Source organism: Triticum aestivum, chromosome 4D (assembly GCF_018294505.1).
Source record: "Triticum aestivum cultivar Chinese Spring chromosome 4D, IWGSC CS RefSeq v2.1, whole genome shotgun sequence".
In the NCBI taxonomy this organism is placed as follows: domain Eukaryota; kingdom Viridiplantae; phylum Streptophyta; class Magnoliopsida; order Poales; family Poaceae; genus Triticum; species Triticum aestivum.
Window position 1 is genome coordinate 393,797,009 of NC_057805.1, and position 26,360 is coordinate 393,823,368.

Genomic DNA, 26,360 nt, shown 5'->3' on the forward strand with positions numbered 1-26,360 from the left:
TGGTGATTATTTTCTGCTGAGGTGGAGGCTGCATGTTGAGAGAATGCTGATGTGGCATCATGTTGATGTGGATAGTGTGCATGTAGAGAGAATTGCTCCTAGTGGGGATCAACTTCTTAAGAATGTAAGATACATACGGATCTGAATGTGGCAGACCTGTTGACTAAACTTCTCTCACAAGCAAAACATGATCACACCTTGGTACTCTTTGGGTGTTAATCACATGGCGATGTGAACTAGATTATTGACTCTAGTAAACTCTTTGGGTGTTGGTCACATGGCGATGTGAACTATAGGTGTTAATCACATGGCGATGTGAACTAGATTATTGACTCTAGTGCAAGTGGGAGACTGAGGAAATATGCCCTAGAGGCAATAATAAAGTTGTTATTTTATATTTTCTTATTCATGGTAAATGTTTATTATTCATGCTAGAATTGTATTGATCGGAAACCTAAATACATGTGTGAATATATAAACAAACACCGTGTCCCTAGTGAGCCTCTACTTGACTAGCTCGTTGATCAAAGATGGTTAAGATTTCCTGACCATGGATATGAGTTGTCATTTGATAATGGGATCACATCATTAGGAGAATGATGTAATGGACAAGACCCATCCGTTAGCTTAACATTATGATCGTTGAGTTTTATTGCTATTGCTTTCTTCATGTCAAATACATATTCTTTCGACTATGAGATTATGCAACTCCTGTATACCAGAGGAATGCCTTGTGTGCTATCAAACGTCACAACGTAACTGGGTGATTATAAAGATGCTCTACAGGTATCTCCAAAGGTGTTTGTTGAGTTGGCATAGATTGAGATTAAGATTTGTCACTCTGAGTATCGGAGAGGTATCTCTGAGCCCTCTCGGTAATACACATCATAAACTTGCAAGCAAGCGACTAAGGAGTTAGTCACGAGGTGATGTATTACGGAACGAGTAAAGAGACTTGCCGGTAACGAGATTGAACTAGGTATGAAGATACCGACGATCGAATCTCGGACAAGTAACATACCGATAGACAAAGGGAATAACGTATGTTGTCATAACGATTTGACCAATAAAGATCTTCGTAGAATATGTAGGAGCCAATATGGGCATCCAGGTTATGCTATTGGTTATTGACCGGAGAGGTGTCTCGGTCATGTCTACATAGTTCTCGAACCCGTAGGGTCTGCACGCTTAACGTTTGATGACGATATTGTATTATATGAGTTATGTGTTTTGGTGACCGAATGTTATTCGGAGTCCCGGGTGAGATCACGAACATGACGAGGAGTCTCGAAATGATCGAGAGGTAAAGATTGATATATAGGACGATGGTATTCGGACACCAGAAGTGTTTCGGAGAAAACCAGATAGTCATCGAAGTACCAGAGGGGGTACCGGTCACCACCGGGAGTGTATTGGGCCTATTGGGCCACAAGAGGGGAGCACCCCAACCCACAAGGGGCTGGCGCGCCCCCCATGGCAGCCGGCCAAGTGGGGAGGAAAGGGGGAGGATTCGGCCTCCCCTTCCTTCTCTCTTCCCCCCTTTCCTTTCTTCTCCGACAATTAAGGAAAGGGGGGCGCCACTTCGGGAGGACCCCAAGTAGGATTCGGCCTACTTGGGGAGCCCTCCTGGCTGCTCCCTCCCCTCTCCCACCTATATATATGTGTGTGTGTGGGGGGGGGGTGGGGGTGGGGGGGGGGGCTAGCACACACCAGACAATGGCCTAGCTGTGTGCCACCCCCCTCCCGTTTACACCTTCGGTCATATTTTCGTAGTGCTTAGGCGAAGCCCTGCGAGGATCACTTCACCATCACCGTCACCACGTCGTCGTGCTGATGGAACTCATCTACTACCTCGACGTCTTGCTGGATCAAGAAGGCGAGGGACGTCACCGAGCTGAACGTGTGCAGAACGCGGAGGTGTCGTGCGTTCGGTACGTGATCGGTTGAAGCGCGAAGAAGTTCGACTACATCAACTGCGTTGAGAAACGCTTCCGCTTACGGTCTACGACGGTACGTAGACACACTCTCCCTCTCGTTGCTATACATCTTCATGGATAGATCATTGCGTGTGCGTAGAATTTTTTTGTTTTCCATGCAACGTTACCCAACAAACTTTTTACAAATTTTTTGTATGCCTGCAAAATTTCAGCTCGAAATAAAATTCATCGTGGAAAATAAAATCGATGTTCCAGAACTGCTAGCAAATACTCCACATCCGTGTTTTGCACCCTTATTACAGAAAAAGAATGCTTTGCAATTACACATGTTTAAGAGGGCATGGATGCAATATCGCCAATAAAAATGAAGACTAATCGCGGGTCCGCCGGAGGCAGCAGCAGAGATAAGCTTTGTTGCTTCGCCGTCGTCCCTGTCTCTGGCTTCGGCAATTGAATAGAGGTGGCGGTTGCACTCGTCTCCAAATAAGCAGGAGTCAACTCACCGTTCATCGAACGTTCAGAGTTTTCTTTGAAGGGGAACAGCCCTCGGAGCTCCCCAGGCCGCATTCATGGGTTCGCCGCTGGGGGAAGAGGAGGAGGAACGGATCCTGCTAGCGCGCGCGACGCCGCCGGAGGTACTCCCGCCTTCTCATCCCCACCTCCATGAAATTTCGAATGGTTCTGCTTGTCTGTTCCATCAAGATTCAAGAATCCCGAGTAGGGTTTGGAGTTTGGACTCTTCTCTAACCCCCTTTAGTTTCTTGTTTTGGTTGCGTATTCTTATCGATTGGATTGCTTTAATTGGATGCAATCGCTAGAAAAAAGGAGAGGAAACATACTTCGATTTGCAGCTCGAGTGGATTGACGTGCACTTCTTTGATTGATTTAATGCAAAATCGTAGCAAGAAATAAAAACGAAGGGGAAATTCTGTAGAGGACTAGTGGCGGCTGACAAATGAGGCCCACATGAGGACTCCTACCCCTTTAGGATTGCGGTATACCCCCTTTTTAATCGAATTTATGATACAATATCTCGTAATTTGATGTATTATATGGATTATATTGGAGGATAGGAGCATGCAATTCTTTTGAGGGCTGCAGAATCATGGACTTGTAGAAATGACTTAAAATCGAAATTGAATGAATTGTTTTTCCTAAAATTAATATTTGCTTTTCGGTGTGAACTTCGCTGATGTTGTCTTGCTTGTGAGGTTGGTTCGTTAATTTCACTGGTACGTTCTTTGATTGTTTGGTTGAAAGCGATGGAATGGAATGGGATAAACGTCTTTGACTAGAAGGTTGAGATTGTGAACGTTTTATTATGGATTACTGTCTTTTCAATGAACTTATCCGTGGAAAGAAACCTCAAATATTGATCAATGGGCTATTCCAGATTGCCACGTCATAAAAGTAGAACACTGTAAAGGTTGGAGTTATATGCATCTAGGGTGAAAAATGGATATCGGATTACTGTTTTATCCAAAATGATTGTCAAATTTGGATGCTATACTGTGTTATCCATAAAAAAACACTGTAAAGTGTCAATCAGATGTACACTATCTGTCTGTCCAGTTGTCATATCTGAACTAACGGATCCATTTCCAATCCATTGAAACATGTCATGACTCCAAAACTACCTTGTAATTTGTGTTCTTGGAAAATATATTCTTTTAGTACTCCAAAACAACCAGGAAAAGCCCTGTGAAATGTTCAACTCTAGACTGACCATTCATTTTGGAAAATAATGTACTCCATAACATTTATGAAGTTGAAAATTTGCTCCATGGCTGGAATTTTCCAGATGGATAACTCTTTAGTCTGAGCATCTCAGAGTTTTTTTCCCACTTCGTGCATATGTTTTCTCAAGGATATATATGCCTTGTGCATACATACAGGCTCCTAAAATATCAAGCATGTTGGGAGCTCTTTTTTGCATGTTTGAATCTACATTTATTCTGAACTCACAATGTTTTCCTCTTTTCTTTTTGAGCAACACAAAAGCTTTGCGCATCAATGCACTGATAGATGGAACCTTAAGAGCTACGCTCCTCCAGTACTGATTCTTGGGGTCTAGTCACTCTGTCAGGAACTGACTATGAACTAACTGAACTTAATTAGCGCTAAATATTCAGGGATTCAGAGAGATTTTTGCTCAATTTGCTAGGGTTTATACCATCAAAGGGAGAGTAGCACACTGTAGCACGCTACTGGCGGATAGATTACAACCCAATTACAGTAACATACCAAAATGAAAGGGAAATGGGGGACTTAAGTAATTACAGTAACATACCATTACACTGAGGGAGCACGTGAAATGCAAACAGAAAAAGGAAGAGTTGTTGCTGGAAGTTGAACAGTGACGCACGACAGTCTGAGAGGCGTCTGATTCCAGATTGCATCAGCGAACCAGTATCTTGACATCAGGGCCGTCCGATGAGAGATGAGTGTCAGCCACGTCCTCAGGAACCCAGCAACAGTGTAAGTGTCGATAATCTTCAGATAATTCAGACAAGATCATGACACACTCCCGCTCAGATACACAACCTTGCCTCCCGGGGCCGAGTAGCACGAGCCGATGAACGTGTCTCCAACGGCAGGAGGGCACATAGTCGATCAGATCCATGAGAGCACCTTGTTCCTCCAGGGTCAGAAGAAGGGATAGTCCAGCAAAGAGGTGTTCCATGGAAACTAGGGGTACCTTCTTGTAGAGTCCGAGCACCATAAGCTAGCAAAGTGCATAGCCATCAGCACCGATTTGACCAGAACCAGTCATCATGCCCCCTTTCCAGTATGGTAGGCGGCCAGCAATCCGATCCACCAGCTGCCTAGAAGGCTCGCTGGGTAAGTTGCGAACTGTCGCTGGGGGTCCTTAGGTACTTCACCAGGAAGGTGGTAATGGTATCCCATTAGCCTTCTTGCTCTGTTTAAGACTTTGTTTTGAACCTGGATTTTTAATAAGATGGCTGTGTGCATCAAGAGATGCAGAGGCCGGGGGTATTGCTCCTTCTCGAAAAAAAATAGCCTTCTTGCTTATTTTCATGCTGTCCTTCTGAGGCTAATCTGGGAAGAAATCTGTCCGTATGAAAATAAAGACAAATTTTCTTCTTATTCTGTGTGCGTTAGTTCTACTTCTAGTACAATTACTAATCAGTAATTTGATAAGGATCAATAAATAAAGCACATGATGATATTTTGTTGATAAGTAAATGTGTCTGAACAATGTATGATGATCATATGGACACCTGCCAAGGGCATCATCGCATATTGATTCTGAGAAAGATCAGGCATCATCTGCTGTACTAGTTTTAGGAAGCCTGCTTTACATAGTTGATCACTATGAGAATGCTGGATCACATTTTCTGCAATTAATTGTAGTGATCTATCTTGGATTTATTTTTTCTGTGGGGTCAACTAGGAGTATTAATTTTAAATATTCAGTGAGGCAGATCCTTTAAAAAATACAACTGTTCACATTTATCACGCTGGCACAGGCTCACAACCTCTGCCAATGTATGTGTTCTTTCGTTTCATGCAACAGTTTTTTCATGCTTCCATTTTCTGCTGACTTGGATGGAGCTATGAAAAGCTTCCACTTGTCAAATAATCTGTAGATCAACCATTAACAAGTTTATTTTATTCACAGAACTTTGATGAATACACAGGCGATGGCTCAGTTGATTTCAGAGGTCACCCTATTTTAAAGCACAATACAGGAAACTGGAGAGCATGCTCATTGATTCTTGGTAATAATTCATCAAGAAATCTCCATTAAGGAACAATGTAACCCTCATGTTTGTTAGGGACAAAATCATTAAGATCCTGTGAGACCATCTTTAAGAAAATATTTTCTCAGTTGACTTGCAAAATTTTAATCTTGCAATTCATTGAATTGGAAATATTTTCATTAAAGTTTATGTAAGCATTTGCCAGCTTAAGAGACTATCTTTGATGATATTTTTTTCGATAGTTGAGTCTATGTTTCACGATAATCTTTTATCCCTAAACACAAGAAAGAAAAGCCTTTGTACTTGTATGATTGTATGTAATGTTAAATTCACATGACATTTGTTTATTTATTACATGGCAGGGACTGAAGTGTGCGAACGCTTAGCCTACTATGGGATTTCCAAAAGTTTGGTCACTTATCTTTCAACTAGACTGCATGAAGGCAATGTGTCTGCAGCTAGAAACTTCACAACCTGGCAAGGAACTTGTTATCTCACACCACTTATTGGAGCAACCTTAGCAGATTCTTACTGGGGAAAGTATCGGACTATTGCTGTTTTCTCAACTATTTACTTTCTTGTAAGTTTCGACTAACCACATCCAAATGTACCTCAAAATTTCTTACTGGGGGACAAGAACTCTTTTTCTCATTAGTTCAGTTGAATGGGCTTTGTAATAGTGTTAAGTACTTTGCACATGTTAACTTATTTGGTGCCAAATAATCATGTCATGGTGTTATTTTCGTTGGTATTTCTTAATGGATGACATAGACAGGTTGAATTTGGACATGTAGAGCTTATCTTTTTCTCGAACACCCATATATAGCTTATTTTATCGAACATGCATATATAGCTTATTTCATAACAAAGATTATGGACACTGCATAATAATGAGTTCAGATATATTTTTTAACATGATACATAACTAGCATGTTTCACATATGTTTGCAAACTTACTTGTCTTAGTTGTGCATCTGATGTCCCAGTACGTGCTTATTTCTGCTGATATATTGTGCTAATGACTCAATGTGCATTTTGATTGAAGGGGATGTCAGCATTGACGCTTTCAGCATCGGTTCCTTATCTCCAGCCCCCTCAATGTATTGGGTCTTTTTGTCCAAAACCAGCCTTACACCAGTATTTGATATACTTTGTTGGATTATACATGATTGCTTTAGGGGCTGGAGGTATTAAGCCATGTGTTTCGTCCTTCGGTGCAGACCAATTTGATGATACCGATCCAATTGAGCGAACAAAGAAAGGCGCTTTCTTCAATTGGTTCTATTTCTCCATAAATATCGGTTCATTGATCTCTGGCACTGTTCTTATTTGGGTACAAGAAAAATATGGATATGGTATTGGATTTGCAATCCCTACCTTTTTCATTGCCCTGGCTATTGGAAGCTTTTTTCTAGGCTCAGAGGTATACAGATTTCAGATACCTGGAGGAAGCCCTCTTACAAGAGCATGCCAGGTAGTTGTTGCAGCCATTTACAAGCGAAATGTGGACTTGCCAGTTGATAGTTCTCTTCTCTATGAGTGTCATGGTAAGAGATCAGCTATCGAGGGGAGCCGCAAACTGGAGCACAGCAGTGAATTCAGGTACTTTTCTTGGTTATCATCAGGAATCATTTGCTGTATAAGATGCTTTTACCTTGCCAAATTAATTAGTTGCAAAACCGTTCACATGCTGTTCCATGTTGGTATTAATTAATTAATTTGGTGGAGTTCAGATTGCTGTTCTGGAAGAAATAAAAACATATTTTTAAAGTTCAAGAACTAAAAGAAAATAGTTTACAATTTAACAAAGCTGACACGGATTTGCAAAGTATGCTACTCTTTTGGTCTGACATTCACATGCTTGCAAAGCTTGTGTCTTCAGGCTTCCTGGACACAGCAATCCCTTTTCAGAACTGTAACAGGTAAACCTTGCACAAGATGTAAGTAGCATAAGATTTGCATACCCACTGACCCGATGCATATTTTTTCTCTACAGTTTCCTTGACAAATCAGCAGTCATTTTGCGGAGTGAATGTGGCGATATTCATAATCCTTGGAGGCTTTGCACTGTTACACAGATTGAAGAGCTCAAAATATTAATGAGGATGTTTCCAATCTGGGCAACGGGCATCGTGTTCTTCACTGTCTGCGCTCAGAATTCATCAATGTTCATAGAGCAAGGGATGGCACTCAACAACCAAGTTGGATCTTTCAAGATCCCACCAGCCACCCTGTCGTCCTTGGACGTAATCAGCATCGTCGTTTGGGTCCCTATCTATGAGAGATTCATCGTGCCGATAGCCAGGAGATTGACTGGTAAGGAGAGGGGCTTCTCGGAGCTCCAGCGCATGGGGATCGGTCTTTTTGTGTCCACCATCGCAGTGGCAGTCGCAGCATTGGTCGAGATCAAGCGCCTGGAGAGCGCAAGATCCGAGGGCCTGGTCCATCAGAAGGTGCCTGTTTCCATGAGCATTCTCTGGCAGGCGCCTCAGTACCTGCTGATCGGGGTCGGTGAGGTGTTCACGTCCATCGGGCAGGCTGAGTTCTTCTACAACCAGTCTCCGGATTCCATGAGAAGCCTGTGCTCGGCTTTCGCCCTTGTCACCGTGTCGCTTGGAAGCTATCTTAGCTCGTTCATACTGACCCTGGTGTCGTATCTTACGACGCGTGGGGAGCAGATGGGGTGGATTCCTGACAACCTGAATGAAGGCCACCTTGACCGCTTCTTCTGGCTCATTGCTGGCCTCAGCTCCCTGAATTTTCTCGCTTTTGTTTATTTTGCACAGCAGTACAAGTGCAAGAAAGCTTCTGTACTTTGATGTTTCCGCCTTTGCCTTGTATTGTACAGAAAGTTGTGTGGATATTTCTCTCATGAACAAGCTAACAATGTACAGGCTACAATGTATAGTCTTCTGTAATGTACAGTCTTGTATCCTTTGATAGTTGTATACATTTGTTTACTTGGAGAGTGGGAATAGTGTGCCTTTTCCCCTTGTTAATGAAGCTTATAACCATGTAGCTTTAACCAACACGCCTGCTGTGTCAATCATTTCAGTTTCTGGCCTCAGATGTCAGGGATCTGCGTGCTTTCCAGCGGCAGAATAACTATCTGGAAAGTGATTGCAAACATGCTATGGTGGGTAGCACTACAGTGCACCCAGGTGTCTTGAGTTTTTTTTTTTAAGTTAGAAGTGTGCTCCGAGGAGCACATGCTCCCTTATATTTTACAAACTTCAAAACTAAGTTAAAACTCTTTCCAAACGAATCCAAAAAAAGGTATGGTGTGTAGGTATTAGAGTCATGCGTCAGCAATTTTTTGTGAAAAAATCCATTCATTTGTGGTCTTATGTGAAAAACAAAATTGGAAAGCTATAATAGCAAATAATCTCTTGAGGGGGGGGGGGGGGGGGGGGGGGGGGGTTGAGTTTTTTTTCTTTTTGCGCTTTCAATTGAACTGAGCCTTTGCGGAACCTGAAATCCAAAAATGTAAAAAAAAAAGAAATCTAAGAAAAACCGATTCACTATGTTGAAGTATATATGTGGATTGCCAAGCTCTTTTCACTAGTTCGGACTTTTGGTTGCATTGGCTAGTGCATGAATCTTAACATGATATCAGAGCTAAGAGCATCTCCAGCCGTTCGGCCCCCCAGGGCGGCGAAAAATAGCGGTTGGAGGCGAACCGGCGCTAGATTGGCCCCTGAGGGCGACCTAGCTCTCAGCCATGCCCCCAGGCGGCGCCCCCCAAGCCGCGGCAAATTCAAACGAGGTCATTCCCGCTTGCAAAAAACGCCACATATCCGGCGATCACAGTGGCCCAGTTCGGCGATCATCTTGCCACAGTTCGGCGATTGAATGAAAAGTTCGGCGCACAAAAAAGAAAGGGCGCGCGTACAACGTGCATCACACGGCGGGGTCGGCCTCGGACGTCGGTGGAGTCGGCGTGCGTGGGCTTGGCGGTGTCGGAGCTGCTTCTGTGCTGGGCGGTGTCGGCGCGGCGTCTGCGCTGCTGGGCGTCGTCGTGGCATCATGGCTCGGGCTTGGCGGCGGTGTCGGCGTGGGCGTTGGCGGCGCCGTCGCCGGCTGCTGGTTCAGGATGAGGCCGCGCTCCGCCATGAACCACGCCTTGAGCTTCTCGTCGGTGCTCTGGAGCATGTCCGCCCCGCCCATGAGAAATGCCAGGTCGGTGTTCCTCTTCTTCGCGGCGACGTTGGTCTGGAGCAGGTCGAGCTTGACGACGTTGTTTGCCATCAACGCCGACCACCGCGCCTCGGCCTTCTCTCCACGCAGGGGGCCCGTGTGTGAACGTCGGCGACACAACGCTCAATGGACTCCTGCACCCGCGCCGTTGCCGACTCGGCGTGTTTCCCCTTTTTTGCCCCTTTGTTGCCGTCGGGACGCCCTTCGCTCGCGCCTTGCGTCGGTGCGTCCGGCTGGTAGGTCGCCTTGGCCTTGGCGAGGGTGCGCCGGACCTCCGCCCACTTGTCGCACTTCTCGATCCGCTTGAAGACGTGGAGGTACTTGAAGTCTTGGTCGCTGTTATCCTGCCGAAACATGGCAAACATCCGCAACAACTACGCCGAGCAACAACCAGTGAGCGGGGCGCGACCGGCGAAAAGAAATAGGAGGCCGACGTGACATACCTAATCCTCTATGCTTGTGCCGCTCTCTGGGCGAGCCGCGATCTCCTCGACGATCCCATGCCATTTGTTACACGCCGATGGATGAGCCCCCAATGGTTCCCCATTGCCTTCGCCCCGCGCTGCATGTACATGCCTTTGAAGTAGGGGTCGACGAGTTTGCGCTTGTTGAACTCGGCTTTGATGCGGTCCCAATAGGTCTCGATGCTCTGGTTCGTGCCAGTCGTCGGGTCGAGGCAGACGACTTTCCACGCTTCGGCGAGGCACTCGTCCTCTTTGGATGCCCACTTGATGCGCGGCTCGCCGGCCCTGGCCGCTCCCTTCTTTTTCTTCCGTTTCCTCGCCGGAGCAAGTGCCGGTTCCTCCTCCTCCTCCTCCTCCTCCTCCTCCGGCTTCGACTCCTCCTCGCCGTACTCGAGATCGCCGTCCATGTCGCCGTGCACTGTGTCGTCCTGGGTAGTAAACCCGGGGGACGCGGCGGCGGCCGAGCCTGCCGTGATGATGTCCTCCATGTCGGCTTCGGACGCGTCGACGTCGCCGAGATGCGACGTGGAGGCTTGAGAGAAGGGCAGCGCGCCAAGGTGGAGAGGGGGTGTCGGGGAGGATGCGTACGCCGGCGGGGAGTAGTTGTACGGGGGGTACTGCACACCGGCGAAGGCGGGCGAGGGCGTGCGCTGAGACGGGTGACTATGAGGAAAGGTGATGTTGGGGTTGAACCCGCCGTGTGCATCGCCATAGGTGTAGCCCGGCGATGGCGTGCAGCCCCAGGGTTACGGCGACGACGAGAAACTGGCCGGAGAGCCGACGCTTTGCTGGCTCCAGGGCGCGTACGGGTCGTGTGTCGGTGTCAAAACCGGCGGATCTCGGGTAGGGGGTCCCGAACTGTGCGTCTAAGGCAGATGGTAACAGGAGGCGGGGGACACGATGTTTACCCAGGTTCGGGCCCTCTCGATGGAGGTAATACCCTACTTCCTGCTTAATTGATCTTGATGATATGAGTATTAGAAGAGTTGATCTACCACGAGATCGTAGAGGCTAAACCCTAGAAGCTAACCTATGGTATGATTGTTGTTGTCCTACGGACTAAACCCTCCGGTTTATATAGACACCGGAGGGGGCTAGGGTTACACAGAGTCGGTTACAAGGGAGGAGATCTACATATCCGTATTGCCAAGCTTGCCTTCCACGCCAAGGAGAGTCCCACCCGGACACGGGACGAAGTCTTCAATCTTGTATCTTCATAGTCCAACAGTCCGGCCAAAGGATATAGTACGTCTGTCCGAGGACCCCCTAATCCAGGACTCCCTCAGTAGCCCCTGAACCAGGCTTCAATGACGATGAATCCAGCGCGCAGATTGTCTTCGGCATTGCAAGGCGGGTTCCTCCTCCGAATACTCCATAGAAGATTTTGAACACGAGGATAGTGTCCGGCTCTGCAAAACAAATTCAACATACCACCGTAGAGAGAACAATATTTCCACAAATCTAATCTGCTGACAACCTTTCATAACGTGACGTACTGCCGTGGTCTGGTCATGACGAACCGTTTTTCCCGTGCCTGCCACTGCACGTGTTGCGAGGCGGTTTTCTTGGCACGTCTTGTCGAAGCAGAGATCGTGTCCCCTTATCACGGGATTCTCATCAATACGGGTGTGGGTAACCCAACCGCGCCATCAATTACGGCGCTTGGGGGATAAGCGATTTCATTGGGCAAGCGGGGAGGCGCAGAATACCTGCTGCCTTTATAAGGGGACAAGAACGCCCATTCGCACCCACACTTTCTTCTTCCCGATCCATTCCCCTCCGCGCGAGCTCCAGCGCCCAAGCGTTCATCTTTTCTGCCCACAAAGGCCTTCCGAAAATGTCCGGATCCAGAGCAGGAGGCAAATGGATGGCCTCTACCATCCGGGAGAAGGATATCAAGAAGCTTCGGGAGGCCGGGTATCTGGCCAAGAAAATCAGCCACCGTCTCCCGACGACGGGATAGATCGTCCCTACTCCGGAACCCCACGAGAGGGTTGTATTCCTCCCTCACTTTGTCCGCGGGCTAGGGTTTCCCCTCCACCCGTTCGTTCGCGGCATCATGCATTACTATGGGATCGATCTCCACGATCTGTCTCCTAATTCCTTCCTCAACATTTCGACATTCATTGTCGTGTGCGAGGCTTTTCTCCACATCTCGCCACACTTCGGCTTATGGCTGAAGATTTTTAATGTGAAGCCCAAGGTAGTGGGCGGCGAGCACGCCGAGTGCGGGGGCGCTATGGTGAGCAAGATGCCCAATGTCATATGGCCAACAGGAACCTTTAACGATTCTGTCAAGGAGTGGCAATAGCAGTGGTATTATATCACTGAGCCGCGCGGCACGGAATGGGCCGCTATTCCCGAGTTTCGATCCGGTGCCCCCCTGCGGCTTACATCCTGGGTCAAGAAGGGCCTGGACTGGTCCTCGTCCGACGAACTGTCGGTTCTCCAGACGCGCGTTAAAGATATGGGAGACAAGAATATTGAACTTGTCAATGTAGTCCAGGTGATGCTAGTTCGCCGGATCCTGCCTTGTCAACACCGGACTTGCAATCTATGGGAATTCGATCCGACCAGGCACCAAACCTTACGAGAGCTTTTCGGCTCCTCGCATAAGGACATCTGGAAGGTGCTTTTCAAGTCCAGCAAATCATGGCCGGACTCCGCTGAGGACCGCGGGTACCAACTGTCCCGCCCTGCTTCGGTAAGTCATCATACTTTTTATCCGCGTAACCCAAAGGAAGCGCTTAACGTGTTTTATACAACTCTCCCAGGGCTAGACGAAGAAGGCGGAGTGGATCCATTGTCCGGCCCCGCTGCCCGAAGAACCGGCCGTCCCACTTCTGACGAAGATGCTGGTCCCGGCGCCTTACAAGGTGCCGAAGAAGACGGCCGAGAAGGAGGCCAAAAAGACCCGGGGCGGCCTTCGTCGCTGCGGAACTTTGGGCACAATATCCGAAGGCTCTGATGCCCGTTCCGCCTCCGAAGAGGACGAGGAGGAGGAAGATGAATCCCCTGTGGGGGGGAGAAAGAAGAGGACGGCCTCCGTACACTTGGAGGCCGAGCCGCCCAAAAGGGGAAAGGCTCCTCCGAACCCGCCGCCGACAGCGGCCCGGCGTGGGATCCCAGGGCCCAGCCCCTGGTGAACTCGTGAGTATATAAAATCCGAGTACGTTTATGTGTCCAGACTCATCATGGCATAGTATTTTAACCTGAGCCATATTTTTGTAGTCCGGCGAGGTCCCGTACCAAACAATCCTCATCAGAGGATTCGCTGAGCTCGGATGCTATGGAGAGCGGGACGCCCCCAAAGGCCCCTTCCTCCAAACAGGTGCATAACACCGAGGCTTCGTCCCAGAAGGACCCCGGCCAAGGAGGAGAGGAAAAGACCGTGAAGGCGGTGCCTGGAGGTCAAACTTCAGGGGCCGGACACGTGGGGGAGAAAATTCCCATGGGAGCTGGCGGCGGGGGCCATCTGGAATTCGGCTCCCAGCCGGATATAGTTCCGGAGACCAATACGGCTCCAGAATCAGGCAGGCAGCCTCTCTCAGCTGGAGGGGACATGCCTGTTACACCGGCAACCTCTGTCCAACCAGAGGTGTCGGATGCTTTGTTGGTGGCACTGAAGAGCGCCTCCATCGTCGATGACCGCCGTGCCCTTATGGGTGCGGTGATTGAGAAGATTCAGTCTGCTGAGAGTGGACTGAATGGAGCCTGTATCGGCCTTATAAAAGGTTTTGAGGTATGTTTTATGAGGTTTCAAAGAGTGTCATGGTATGGATAGTAGCCCCTGATACACTGTTCGGTGAAAGAAAGAACCGGACAGAGGATCAAATTTATGTTAGCAGGAAGACTCATTAAATGACATCTATTTCTCTTCTGTATAAGCAGGCGTCTGTAGCTGCTGCTGCCGCTCATACTGCGGAGATCTCCGGACTGAATCAAAATCTGGAGCAGGCCAAGAAAGAACTTGGCCAGTTGGAAATGCAGTTGGGGGATAAACAAGGTATGCACAAGTCTTGTTCGCGTTTATTGCGAATGAATTTTCAGTATGATAAAATAAGCTTCATGACTTGCGCTAGGGATGGTGACCGAAGTCGAGGCTCCTAAGAAGGCTGTGGCCGAGGCCAAGAAAAAGGCAGCCACAGAGCAGGCTCTTCGTGAGAAGCACGAGGCCAGGGTTATTAAAGCTGAGCAGGAGCTGCAAGAGGCCGTGAGGAAATGCGAGACCTTGGAGCAGAGTTTAACGGAAAAAGAATCCGAACTCACCAAGGCGCATCAGGCCACGAACGATGCCCGAGGGGAAACCCAAAGCGCCCTGCAGGGGATCCAAGAGGCGAGAAAGATCGCGGCGGGTAAGGCTTTTTCCATGTAAAGCAAGTATTTGAGGGGAAAATTATGTTTCTAATTTTGAATTCGGATTTCTTAGGGGTGTTTGCCGAGCTGCCCCGCAGGATTTCAGATGCCGCCCAATTCTACCGAGCCGAAGAAAAGAATACCGCAGATAAGCTCTTCTGGTCGCAGTATTTGGCACCGAATTATCCGTTGCCCTTTGTCGATCAACAGAAACAGCTAATCGAACTGCATAAGGCGGCGGAACTGGCCATGAAGGATATGATTATCCGGCTATGGCCCGCCGAGCCGATTCCAAGCAGCTACTTCGGGCTCGTGAAGCGGCTTGTGAGTGCCTGCCCTCGACTTGATGTCATCAAGCGGTCAGTCTATATAGAAGGTGCGCGAATGGCCTTCGCCCATGCAAAGGTGCACTGGGGGAAGATGGATGTTGAAAAGCTGATGACCGAAGGACCGCCAGAGGGGAAGGAGCACCGCAAGCCTGAATTATATTATGAGAGTGTCCGGAAAGGATCCTACCTTGCAGCGGAGCTATGTAGCAAGGACGTTATATTTCCATGAATGCAAATCATGTTGTCTTTTGTAATGTTTGAACAAGGTCATTTATATTATTTATTGCCTGTTATATAAAAGTTTATCCTCCTGCGCGGCCATTTTATATATTAATCCTGAGAGTTGGCCAGTCGTCGGCTTCTGCCCCCACGTAAGAAGTACGGGGGTGTTCGGGATAAACCTGATCACTCTTTATCCCAGTTTTGGGTCATTCGAAGGAGGTGTTCAGCACAACGAACCAGGCAATCGGACTATAAGGCTTTATCACTCTCACTTAGCCATAGGAGCTTTAGGAAGGTAGGCGCGGCCCCTGGTGTTCGGAAGACCGCACGGGGGGCTCTATAAGCACCTGATCGGAAGAAAAACCGATCCATCGCACGCTGCATTGGTTATGGCATTATGCGGGAGAAATCCTTAAAGATTTTGTAACCTCTCGAACAGCTGACCAGCTCTCGCCGTATCATGACAGTCAGTTTTCGGATTTCTCTACTGAGGTGCTCGTCCGGAAGAACCGGGACACAATCACAGTAGTTCTCCCAGTGCTACCTTAGCCGATATAGCGGAACGTAAGGTACCAAAACATGGGAGCCGGGCAAACCCAACTATTGACCCAAGACATGATTCGGAGCTGATGCATATAATGCTATAGGTTCGGGGTGCCGAACTTCCGTGAAGGTGTTCGGACTTTATTGCCGTGTTATGGGTGAAACGAAGCCCCTGGCATATTTTAAGGCATATCGCTGTGTACGGATGCCACTTGACAACAGAATTTCAATAAGAAATAACAGCAGGTAAGTGTCAGATAAATCCACATGTTGTATTTGAATAGTACGTCTACGCGTATGAGTACAGGTAATGTGATAAAAAGGAATATGACTGCGGAACCTGCTGAGACCAGGGGGGAAGAAGCTGAGTGCGGATCCGAAGTATAGCCGGATGGTCATTGCGGGGAATGTCTAAGGATTCCCTTGCGTGTTCAAGCTGCCTCCGTATTGCCCGTCCTGGTCGGCGCAAAGGTGAACCTGCGAAGGAAATGTAAAAAACGTTTGCGTGCCGGAGAGTGGTTGAGCCGCCAAGTGCGACCTGTCCTGGCCTTCGCCAGAGCGTTTAATCAAGCTCTGGACGAGTCCGGCTATCCTTCCGCGAAGTAGTTCGGAGTCCCTTGACGGTGTCCGGGAGCCTGGACGTCGACTCGAGGTTCGGCTGCCAGGTGCTGCTCGTTGCTTCTGCTGTTAAGGCAGTGGTGTACTTGTTGGTGCCGAGGGAAGGTTCGGCCTTGCCATTAACCATGATGACGCCGCGTGGACCGGGCATCTTGAGCTTACGGTAGGCATAATGTGGCACCGCATTGACTCGGACGAACGCGGTTCGTCCGAGCAGTGCCTGATAATCACTGCGGAAAGGGACGATTTCGAAGATTAACTCTTCGATACGGTAATTTTCTGGTGATCCGAAGACTACCTCAAGGGCGATGGAGCCTGTACAGCTGGCTTCCACACCTGGTATAATGCCTCTGAAAGTGGCTTTAGTGGGTTTGATCACCGAATGATCGATGCCCATCTTGCGCACTGTGTCCTGGTAAAGCAGATTTAGACTGCTGCCTCCGTCCATAAGGACTCGTGTGAGGTGGAACCCGTCAATTATTGGGTCGAGGACTAGTGCGGCTGGATTGCCCTGACTGGCGTTAACAGACGATTTGTGTGGTTGAAGGTGACCGGCCCTAGTTTATATTGTGGGACGACTAGTTCCATTAAGTCGGCATCCCTAAGGGTGCATATCCGGTCCGAGTTGGGAATTTGGGTGGTGTTTACCACATTCACCGATTGAATATGCGGGGGAAATTTCTTTTGCCCTCCTGTGTTCGGTGATCTGGGCTCTTCGTCGCCATCATCGCTTTGAGACCCCCCTCTCCGTTTTTGGCGCCTGCCCTGCCGGCTTGTTTGAAGACCCAGCATTCTCTGTTGGTATGGGTGGCTGGCGTTCCTGGGATGCCATGAATTTGGCATTGGCGATCGAGTATGCGGTCCAGACTGGATGGACCCAAATTGTTATTTTTGAGTGGCCCTTTCCGCTGACTGGACTTTGAGCCCCTAAACCCGGCATTAACTGCCGTATCTTCGGCGTTTTCACCATATTTGCGACGCTTGTGTTTGTTGCATCGTGGTTTGCCGTTGCTATCCCTGGCCTCTGATGTGCCAGGTTTGCTTGTTGTATTGTTACTACGAGCCAACCAGCTATCTTCACCCGCGCAAAAGCGGGTCATAAGTGTCGTGAGGGCTGCCATGGATTTTGGCTTCTCCTGGCCGAGGTGCCGGGCGAGCCACTCATCACGGATGTTATGCTTAAATGCCGCTAAGGCCTCTGCATCCGGACAGTCAACAATTTGGTTTTTCTTAGTTAGGAACCGGGTCCAGAATTTCCTGGCCGATTCCCCTGGCTGCTGAGTTATATGGCTCAAGTTATCAGCATCCGGTGGCCGCACATAAGTGCCCTGGAAGTTATCAAGGAATGCATCTTCCAAATCCTCCCAACTGCCAATGGAGTCTGCTGGCAAGCTATTCAGCCAATGCCGAGCTGGTCCTTTGAGTTTTAGTGGGAGGTACTTGATGGCATGTAGATCATCACCGCGAGCCATGTGGATGTGGAGGAGGAAATCCTCGATCCATACCGCGGGGTCTGTTGTACCATCATATGATTCAATGTTTACGGGTTTAAAACCCTCTGGGAATTCGTGATCCATTACTTCATCAGTGAAGCATAGGGGGTGTGCGGCGCCTCTGTGCCGGGCTATATCACGACGCAGTTCATGCGAGCCTTGTCTGCTGTATTCGGCCCGGCCGGATTTGCTTTTAGTATATCCGGCGTGACGATCATCGTCCCACGTTCGGGCGCGCCCCCGTGATCCGTAGATCGATCTTGCATGTTTTGCTTTGTTTTCCAATATGTCTCGCAGGTCCCGCGTGTTGCCCCAGGCCTTGGTATTTTTATTTGAATGGCGGCGGGGTGCGGGCTGGACTTCGGGCTGATATGCCTCTCTGTCTCGGCCATGAGGTGGCCGATCAGCCGCATCATACGCTGGTGATGTAGGTTTCAATGCTTCCTCCTCGAGTTGGGGTAGCAACCTGTGCTTTGGGTAACTCTTGGTTGGGTGCTCGAGTTTGTATTCCTCGGCCGCCAGAACTTCAGTCCATCTATCCGCTAGCAGATCTTGATCAGCTCGAAGCTGTTGTTGCTTTTTCTTCAGGCTGTTCGCTGTGGCTATAAGCCGGCGCTTGAAGCGCTCCTGCTCGACGGGATCCTCAGGCATGACAAATTCTTCGTCGCCGAGGCTCACCTCGTCTTCGGAGAGAGGCATGTAATTGTCATCCTCTGATTCTCCGTTTGCTGCCTGTTCCGGAGGGCTAGCTTGTTCATCCTCCCGCTCGAGATCTGGCTGGAGGGGATTGTCGTCGTCTTCGGCACTATCCGGAGCATTATTGTCTCTTGTGCCGGTATCACTGCTTTTGCTATGGCGGGACTTAGAGCGGCGCCGCTGACGTCGGTGCTTGGATTGCTTCTTGGAGGGATTATCCTCCGTTGTCTTATCGCCATCGCCTTCTTTGGGGGTGTCCACCATGTATATATCATATGATGAGGTGGCAGTCCAGTGCCCTGTGGCCGGTGGCTCCTGTTCGTCTCCTGCATCGTCGTCCATGCCGTCGATGTCTTCGGAGCCGAAATCGAGCATGTCAGTTAAATCATCGACAGTGGCTACTAAGTGGGTGGTGGGTGGGTAGCGAATTTCTTCGTCGTCCTCACCCCATTCTAGCCGGACATAGTTCGGCCAAGGGTCTCCTGACAAGGAGAGAGACCTCAATGAGTTTAGCACGTCGCCCAGTGGTGAGTGCTGAAAGATATCCGCAGAGGAAAATTCCATGATCGGTGCCCAATCAGATTCGATAGGCACGGACGCAGGCGGTTCGGAGCCCGTGGCCGGGGACGAATCCAAATGTCCGGCAACACGGGTCTCATAAGAGGTGAAGTCAGTATTCGGCTCTATCGCCGCTGAGTGTGCGGCCTCTGTGGCGGGGTCCATCCACCCGTCCTCGGACGGCGTAATCTGCTCCGGATCGAGGGCCGGAGTAGCCGCAGGTGGGATCTCCCGAACACTGTCCGTCGGCAGAGCTAAGTCATGCCTGTCGAGATTGTGCGGCGCACCTGACATGGGCTCGAATCCGTCGAAGATCAAGTCTCCGCGGATGTCGACAGTATAGTTAAAGCTTCCAAACCTGACCTGATGGCCAGGGGCGTAGCTTTCGATCTGCTCCAGATGGCCAAGCGAGTTGGCCCGCAGTGCGAAGCCGCCGAATACGAAGATCTGTCCGGGAAGAAAACCTCACCCTGGATCGCATCGTTGCCGATGATTGAAGGGGCCATCAAACCTCGTGGTGACGACATAGTGGAACTCTCAAGGAAAGCACCAATGTCGGTGTCAAAACCGGCGGATCTCGGGTAGGGGGTCCCGAACTGTGCGTCTAAGGCGGATGGTAACAGGAGGCGGGGGACACGATACCTAGGTTCGGGCCCTCTCGATGGAGGTAATACCCTACTTCCTGCTTGATTGATCTTGATGATATGAGTATTACAAGAGTTGATCTACCACGAGATCGTAGAGGCTAAACCCTAGAAGCTAGCCTATGGTATGATTGTTGTTGTCCTTCGGACTAAACCCTCCGGTTTATATAGACACTGGAGGGGGCTAGGGTTACACAGAGTCGGTTACAAGGGAGGAGATCTACATATTCGTATTGCCAAGCTTGCCTTCCACGCCAAGGAGAGTCCCACCCGGACACGGGACGAAGTCTTCAATCTTGTATCTTCATAGTCCAACAGTCCGGCTGTCCGAGGACCCCCTAATCCAGGACTCCCTCATCGTGGCCGTCGGACGGGTTCATCATCACGCAAGCCGCCTCCGCCGCAGCCGCGAGCTGCACCGCACTGTCCCGGGCCTTCTTAGCGTTGGCCCTGTTCCGTCGGTCGGTGGTGACCGCCTCCCGGCGCTGAACTTCAGCCCTCCAGTCGGCCTTGGACATGCCCGGGGGCTTGGACGGCGGCGCCCTCGGCTTCCTCTGCTTCAGCTGAGCGACGGCGTCGGTCGCAGCCGCCACGGCGCGGGGGATCACGTACTTCTTCGGCGGCATGGCGGTCGGCTGGGAGGGGAGGGAGGAGGAGAATGGCGGGAGGAGTGGAGAGAATGGGAGGGAAAGCGGGAAGAAACGACAGGAAAAAAGCCCTCCTCTCACCGACGGAGCGGGCCCACGCCCCTTTTCACCTGTGCCGGCGCCCCCAGCGCGCCGGGTTCAGCTCAGGCGCGCCGGCTATTATTTCGGCCCAATCCGGCAAAAAACTTACTCCTGGGGGCACGACTGGGCCGATTTTCGCCCGCCGGCGCTAAAAAATCGCCTGGGGAGAGCATGTTGGGGGCGCGGCTGGAGATGCTCTAAGGTTTTAAGTTCAAGTCATGCCTTTCATAATTTTATAAAAATTGATGCTGCCCCCCTTTGTGTCCATGTATAGGCCTTGGTTTTCTCATGTCCTAGCATGTGATTATTGTTAGATAAATATATTTTTTTTGGAAAGGGAGCACACTGGATGGTTTTCTCATGGAAAGCGACTACTTATCGAAAAAGGCTTTCGCCCCGCTTTATATATAAAGCAAAGATCATCAACAACCTGGTACAACGCACGCCATCGAAACACACGCACACACCCAAGGCAGGATACATAGGCGCTGAGCGCAGCCACACCACCCCTAGCACTACATGAGCAACCGGGGGCCTCAACCGTGAACTCGTCGCCACGAAGAGAAGAAGCTACATACGACGAACCGTGGGCTCCAAGGCGGTGCCTACAAGAAGGATGCGACACCGAAGCGCCGCCACCGCCTGACCCAAGGATCAGAGTTTCCCCTGGAGCAACACGACGGGCAGTGAGAGCCGCAACGACGCTTTCAAGAAGGGAACGAGCTTCGCCGCTGCCGGTCCGTCCGAAGACAGAACAGGTTTTCACCCCGGCCAATATTCACCGCCACCGAACATCACACCCTGGCTACCACGCCGCCCACACGGCCATGGCCACCAGGAAGCACCAAGCCACGGGCTTTGCCCAGGGGCACCGCGACACCACCACCAGGGCCGCCGCCCCGGCATCCAGGACCTTGATGCCACCTCACCCGCCACTCGCCGCTACCCCAACCAAAGAGACGAGTGGAAAGGAACTGCCTTTCGCATCCCTGAGCTGTCCCCAGCGTCGAGACCCAATAGGCCGGCCAAATTTGGCCACCATCGACCTTGGTGAAGTGCTGGTGTGTAGAGATCCTGTGTATTGTGGGATAGTGATCAGAATTAGTGTGCTACTAGTGGACAGCCATCACAGCGGGTGGGGCAGCGCTATGGTCCACCCAGCTACATTTTTTCATTCTGAATACACTCGTGGCTTTTGATAAGCTTTGGTCACAAGCAACTGCGACTTACGATAGTGTTAAAAAAGTCTTATATTTTAAGACAGATGGAGTACTTATCACCTCCAAGTTAAACTTTTCAAAAGCCTAATCTTCCCAGCTCAAAACCAAAATATCGGGCTGCTTGCTCCACCATCCACATCAACTTCAGTTCTTCACCATCTTGCCACCCACAACAACGCGACAACTCTGAGTTCTCTAGTTTTTATCACACGGTGAACGAACTCAGAAGTCACATCGGCCAATCCATGCCGACCAATCAGCACCGAAGCCCATCCTGCCTTCCAACTTGGCTCAACATCATTGTCGTTGTCACATGAGCTGGGCCAAAATCACTGTTTTAACCTTGTCAGAATTATTTTAGCACAAAATGGCCTCTCCTGAATTTTTTAACACAACCTAACCCTTTTCTTAACAACGCCATGACTTGCAGCGTTTCTGGGCTTCTGGCCCATGTAGAAAGTTGATACAGATATGACGGAGGCGGACTATGCCAGGAAGAGGACGCAGATGCAACATGTGCCGCAATCAAGTCATAATGCGCCTGTTACAGGAGGCCAGGGGGCGACCCTTGCGCTGCCATCTCCCCCCACTGATCCTTTGAGTCCGAGCAGCAGACAAGACCTGAAGAGGGCTAAAACAGATGCAGTAGCTGATGATTTGCAGAAGAGTGGCGATCTTGGCAAGATTGTCTCATCGTTGGCGAGCTCCTTCGAGGAGCGCCGCCGGGCCCAATGAATATATTTTGCTGGAACTGTCGTGGTGCGGGTAAAGCTGCGACAGTCCGTGAACTTCGCGATTTTGCGAGGCAATTTACCCCTACCCTGTTGTGCGTCGTTGAAACTCAAATTGAGGGTGCTAGGGTAGAAGCTTTGGCTGGAACATTGGGTTTTGATAACTCTTATGCTGTAAGTAGTCAAGGAAAGAGTGGTGGAATAGGCTTGTTTGGAATAATTCAATAAAGGTTAAAATTCTTGGTTACTCTGTTTATCATCTCGATGTGTCTGTTGAGGAACAAGATGCAGAGAAGTGGAGGATGACGTACGTCTATGGTGAGGCACAAATACATATGAGGCATCACACCTGGACAACCTTGAAAAATATTAGCACTTTGAGCGATCTTCCATGGCTTTGCTTAGGTGATTTTAACGAGGTTTTACATCCAGATGAACATCAAGGAGTTGGTCAGCGTAGCAACGCTCAGATCCAAGCCTTCAGAGAAGTTCTTGACGTTTGCATGTTGCTTGATTTGGGATACAAAGGCAATTTTTGGACTTTTGAGAAGAAGGTAACAGGTGGGAGCTATACGAGGTGTAGACTTGACAGAGCTCTCGCTAACGCGTCATGGCTGGCCAAGTTCCCGCTGGCTGCGGTCACACACTTGACGGGGGTAACTTCAGATCATGCACCCCTATTGCTAGAGCTGGATGCTGGTACGCATGAGCAGGTACAAAGACCGTTCAGGTATGAGCTAATGTGGGAGTCACACGAAAACTTCCAAGACACTATAATTTCTGGTTGGGGGGCCGGACCCCCATGCACTTCCGTGGCAGAGCTAGGCCAGAAGATGAAGGATCTTGCGAATGATTTACAGAGGTGGAGTCGGGATACTTTTGGTAGTGTAAGGAAAGAGATAAAAAAACTCAAACTCATGCTTGAGGAACTTAAGAACGACCCGGCAAGAACTGGTCCTTCCCATGTTGAGCTCAAAATCAATGAAAAGCTGATAGAGATGTACTACAGGGAGGAGATTATGTGGAGGCAGAGAGCGAGGGTTGAATGGTTGTCGGCAGGGGACAAAAACACGAAGTTTTTTCACCTTCGAGCTAGTCTTCATCGCAAGAAGAATATGATCAAAGCATTTCAGAACTCGCTAGGAGTAGAGATCTCCGACCCAGCAGAGTTAAAGGTTTTGGCTAATGATTTTTATAAATCCTTATATCTATCTGAAGGGGTCCAAAACATGGATGCGGTGCTCAACCATGTCCTGAGGAAGGTGACAGCCGAGATGAACTCCAACCTGTGTGCCCCGTACACCAAAGAGGAGGTGAAGGTCGCTCTATTTCAGATGTTCCCGACCAAAGCTCCGGGTCCAGACGGTTTTCCTGCTCATTTTTACCAAAAGCACTGGGAGATTTGTGGGGATGAAGTGACAAATATAGTGATCAGAATAGTGAATGGCGAGGAGAGCCCGGCAACTATCAACGACACTGTTCTGGTTTTGATCCCAAAGGTAACGAATCCCACGGTACTTGCTCAATTCCGGCCTTTAAGTCTTTGCAATGTTCTGTATAAAATAGCCTCCAAAGTTATAGCAAACAGGTTGAAAATTATATTGCCTGACATAATTTCTAAGGAACAGTCTGCATTTGTGCCTGGGAGGTTGATTACGGATAATATCATATGTGCTTATGAGTGCTTACACTTCATGAAAAGATCGAGAGCAAAATCAAACAGTTATTGTGCTTTGAAGCTAGATATGATGAAGGCATACGACAGGTTGGAATGGGCCTATCTTCGAGCTATTATGACTAAATTGGGATTTGATCATCACTGGATAGATGTGGTCATGGGCATGGTCTCTTCAGTTTCATTCTCTGTTTGTTTTAATGGCGAGAAGCTTGACTCCTTTTTACCAACACGCGGTATCCGGCAAGGAGACCCAATCTCCCCTACTTGTTATTGATTGCGGCAGAGGGCCTTTCGTGCCTCCTTAAATCAAGTTCTCAGTCGTCTCTGACAGGTATCCAGGTGGCACCCACGGCTCCTACCGTTAACCACCTCTTGTTTGCAGATGATAGCCTGCTGTTATTTAAGGCGAGTGGGGAGAGTTCAACTACGGTGTCAAACCTACTTGATACATATTGCAATGCTTCGGGGCAGCGGATCAACAATGAGAAATCCTCAATCTTTTTCAGTAAGGGTTGCCCGGTGCAGATGAGGGAAATTGTCAAGAACAATCTGCAAGTACACAATGAGTCTTTGAGTGAGCGCTACCTGGGCATGCCGACAGACGTTGGCCACTCGAAGAATGGTACGTTCAAATATCTCCGGGACCGTGTGTGGGAGAAAATCAAAGGGTGGATGGAGAAATTATTATCAGCTGCTGGCAAAGAAGTTTTGATCAAATCTGTTGCACAAGCTATACCGGTCTACTCTATGTCTTGCTTCAGACTGCCACGAGGTTTATGTGAGAGCATAATGTCACTTATCCGACAGTTTTGGTGGGGCTCCAAGCATGGTAAGAGAAAGCCGAGCTGGGTAGCATGGGATATAATGACTCTACCAAAGCACTTGGGAGGCCTGGGATTTCGTGACATGGAGATTTTTAACCTTGCACTTCTGGCAAGGCAAGCATGGCGTACCCTTACAGATAGCACTTCGCTGAGTGCGCGTATTCTCAAGGCAGTATACTTCCCACACTGTTCTCTCCTCGAAGCCGAACTTGGGCCGCATCCATCCCAGATTTGGCGGGCGATATTGGATGGCCGTGACATTCTGGCACAAGGTGTCATTAGGCGCATTGGAGATGGAGAGACAACGGATATTTGGAGGCATAACTGGATCCCACGCGACGGCATCAAGAGACCCATCATTTCGCTTGTCCATAACCCGCCTGAGAAGGTGGTGCAGCTCATAGATGCAACATCGGCAACATGGAATGAAAACTTGGTACGCTCACTGTTCACTCACTTTGATGCAGAAGAGATCCTACGGATTCCTTTATGCACACGTCGTGTGGGGGATTTTTGGGGCTGGCATGAGGAGCCTCGAGGAACGTTTAGTGTTCGCTCAGCTTACCGGATGATACTAAGGACGAAACATAGCAGGGAGGCTTGGTTATATGAGGAGGACGGTACATCCTACGAGCATCAAGAGACGAAGAAGTGGTCCATGATCTGGCACATGCAAGTTCCATCAAAACTCAAGGTGTTCGTGTGGCGACTGGTTCGTCAATCCATGCCAACGGGTTCGCTCCTTAAGCATCGTCACATGGCAACAGAGGATACTTGCTTGATATGTGGGGCTGTTGACACTTGGAAACATGCTCTTATTTCATGTCCGATGGCGGCGAGTGTGTGGGCATTGGCCCCGGAGGAGTTGGTGCAGCATATGGTCGACCGTGCGGAAGTATGCCCGAAGGAGTGGCTGTTTTCTATGCATGAAATATTGACGAAACAACTCTTTGTCCGACTAGTGGTGACACTCTGGGCAATTTGGGCCGCCAGGAGGAAGGCAATTCACGAGCATATATTTCAGCCACCTTATTCTGTTGACAGTTTCATATCTAAATATATAGGTGAGGTCCAAGTGATTAATTCAAGGTCTCCATCGACGGTCACTCCAACCAGTGCCAGGCCGAGGCGATGGGTAGCCCCGCCCCAAGGGGATGCCAAGTTCAATGTTGACGCAGCAGTGACCAGGTATGGTGGAGCAGTTGGGGTCATTTGCAGAGATGACAGAGGTATGTTCATGGGAGCGTCGACTCTCTCTTTCAAATACATTGTGGATCCCCCGACGTTGGAAGCTCTCGCCATCAGAGAAGCGCTCGCTTTGGCGGATGATCTCTATTTGAGGCGCATACAAGTCGCATCGGATTGCAAAACGGTGGTGCAGGATTTAAACAAAGAGA

General features: G+C 49.4%; 1 protein-coding gene across 2 annotated transcripts; it reads left to right on the forward strand.

Moving 5' to 3' along the window:
• Window positions 1-2,315: 2,315 nt before the first annotated feature.
• On the forward strand, window positions 2,316-8,628 carry LOC123098131 (protein NRT1/ PTR FAMILY 8.3). Of its 2 annotated transcripts, XM_044520027.1 has the most exons (6): window positions 2,316-2,572; window positions 5,581-5,680; window positions 6,025-6,242; window positions 6,708-6,762; window positions 6,883-7,264; window positions 7,659-8,628. In XM_044520027.1, the coding sequence occupies exons 1-6, from the start codon at window positions 2,507-2,509 to the stop codon at window positions 8,479-8,481; spliced, it is 1,644 nt and encodes a 547-aa protein (XP_044375962.1). In that variant the 5' UTR covers window positions 2,316-2,506; the 3' UTR covers window positions 8,482-8,628. The 2 variants fall into 2 exon arrangements, with proteins under 2 accessions (XP_044375962.1, XP_044375961.1); XM_044520026.1 differs by having other exon boundaries at window positions 6,708-7,264.
• Window positions 8,629-26,360: the final 17,732 nt, after the last annotated feature.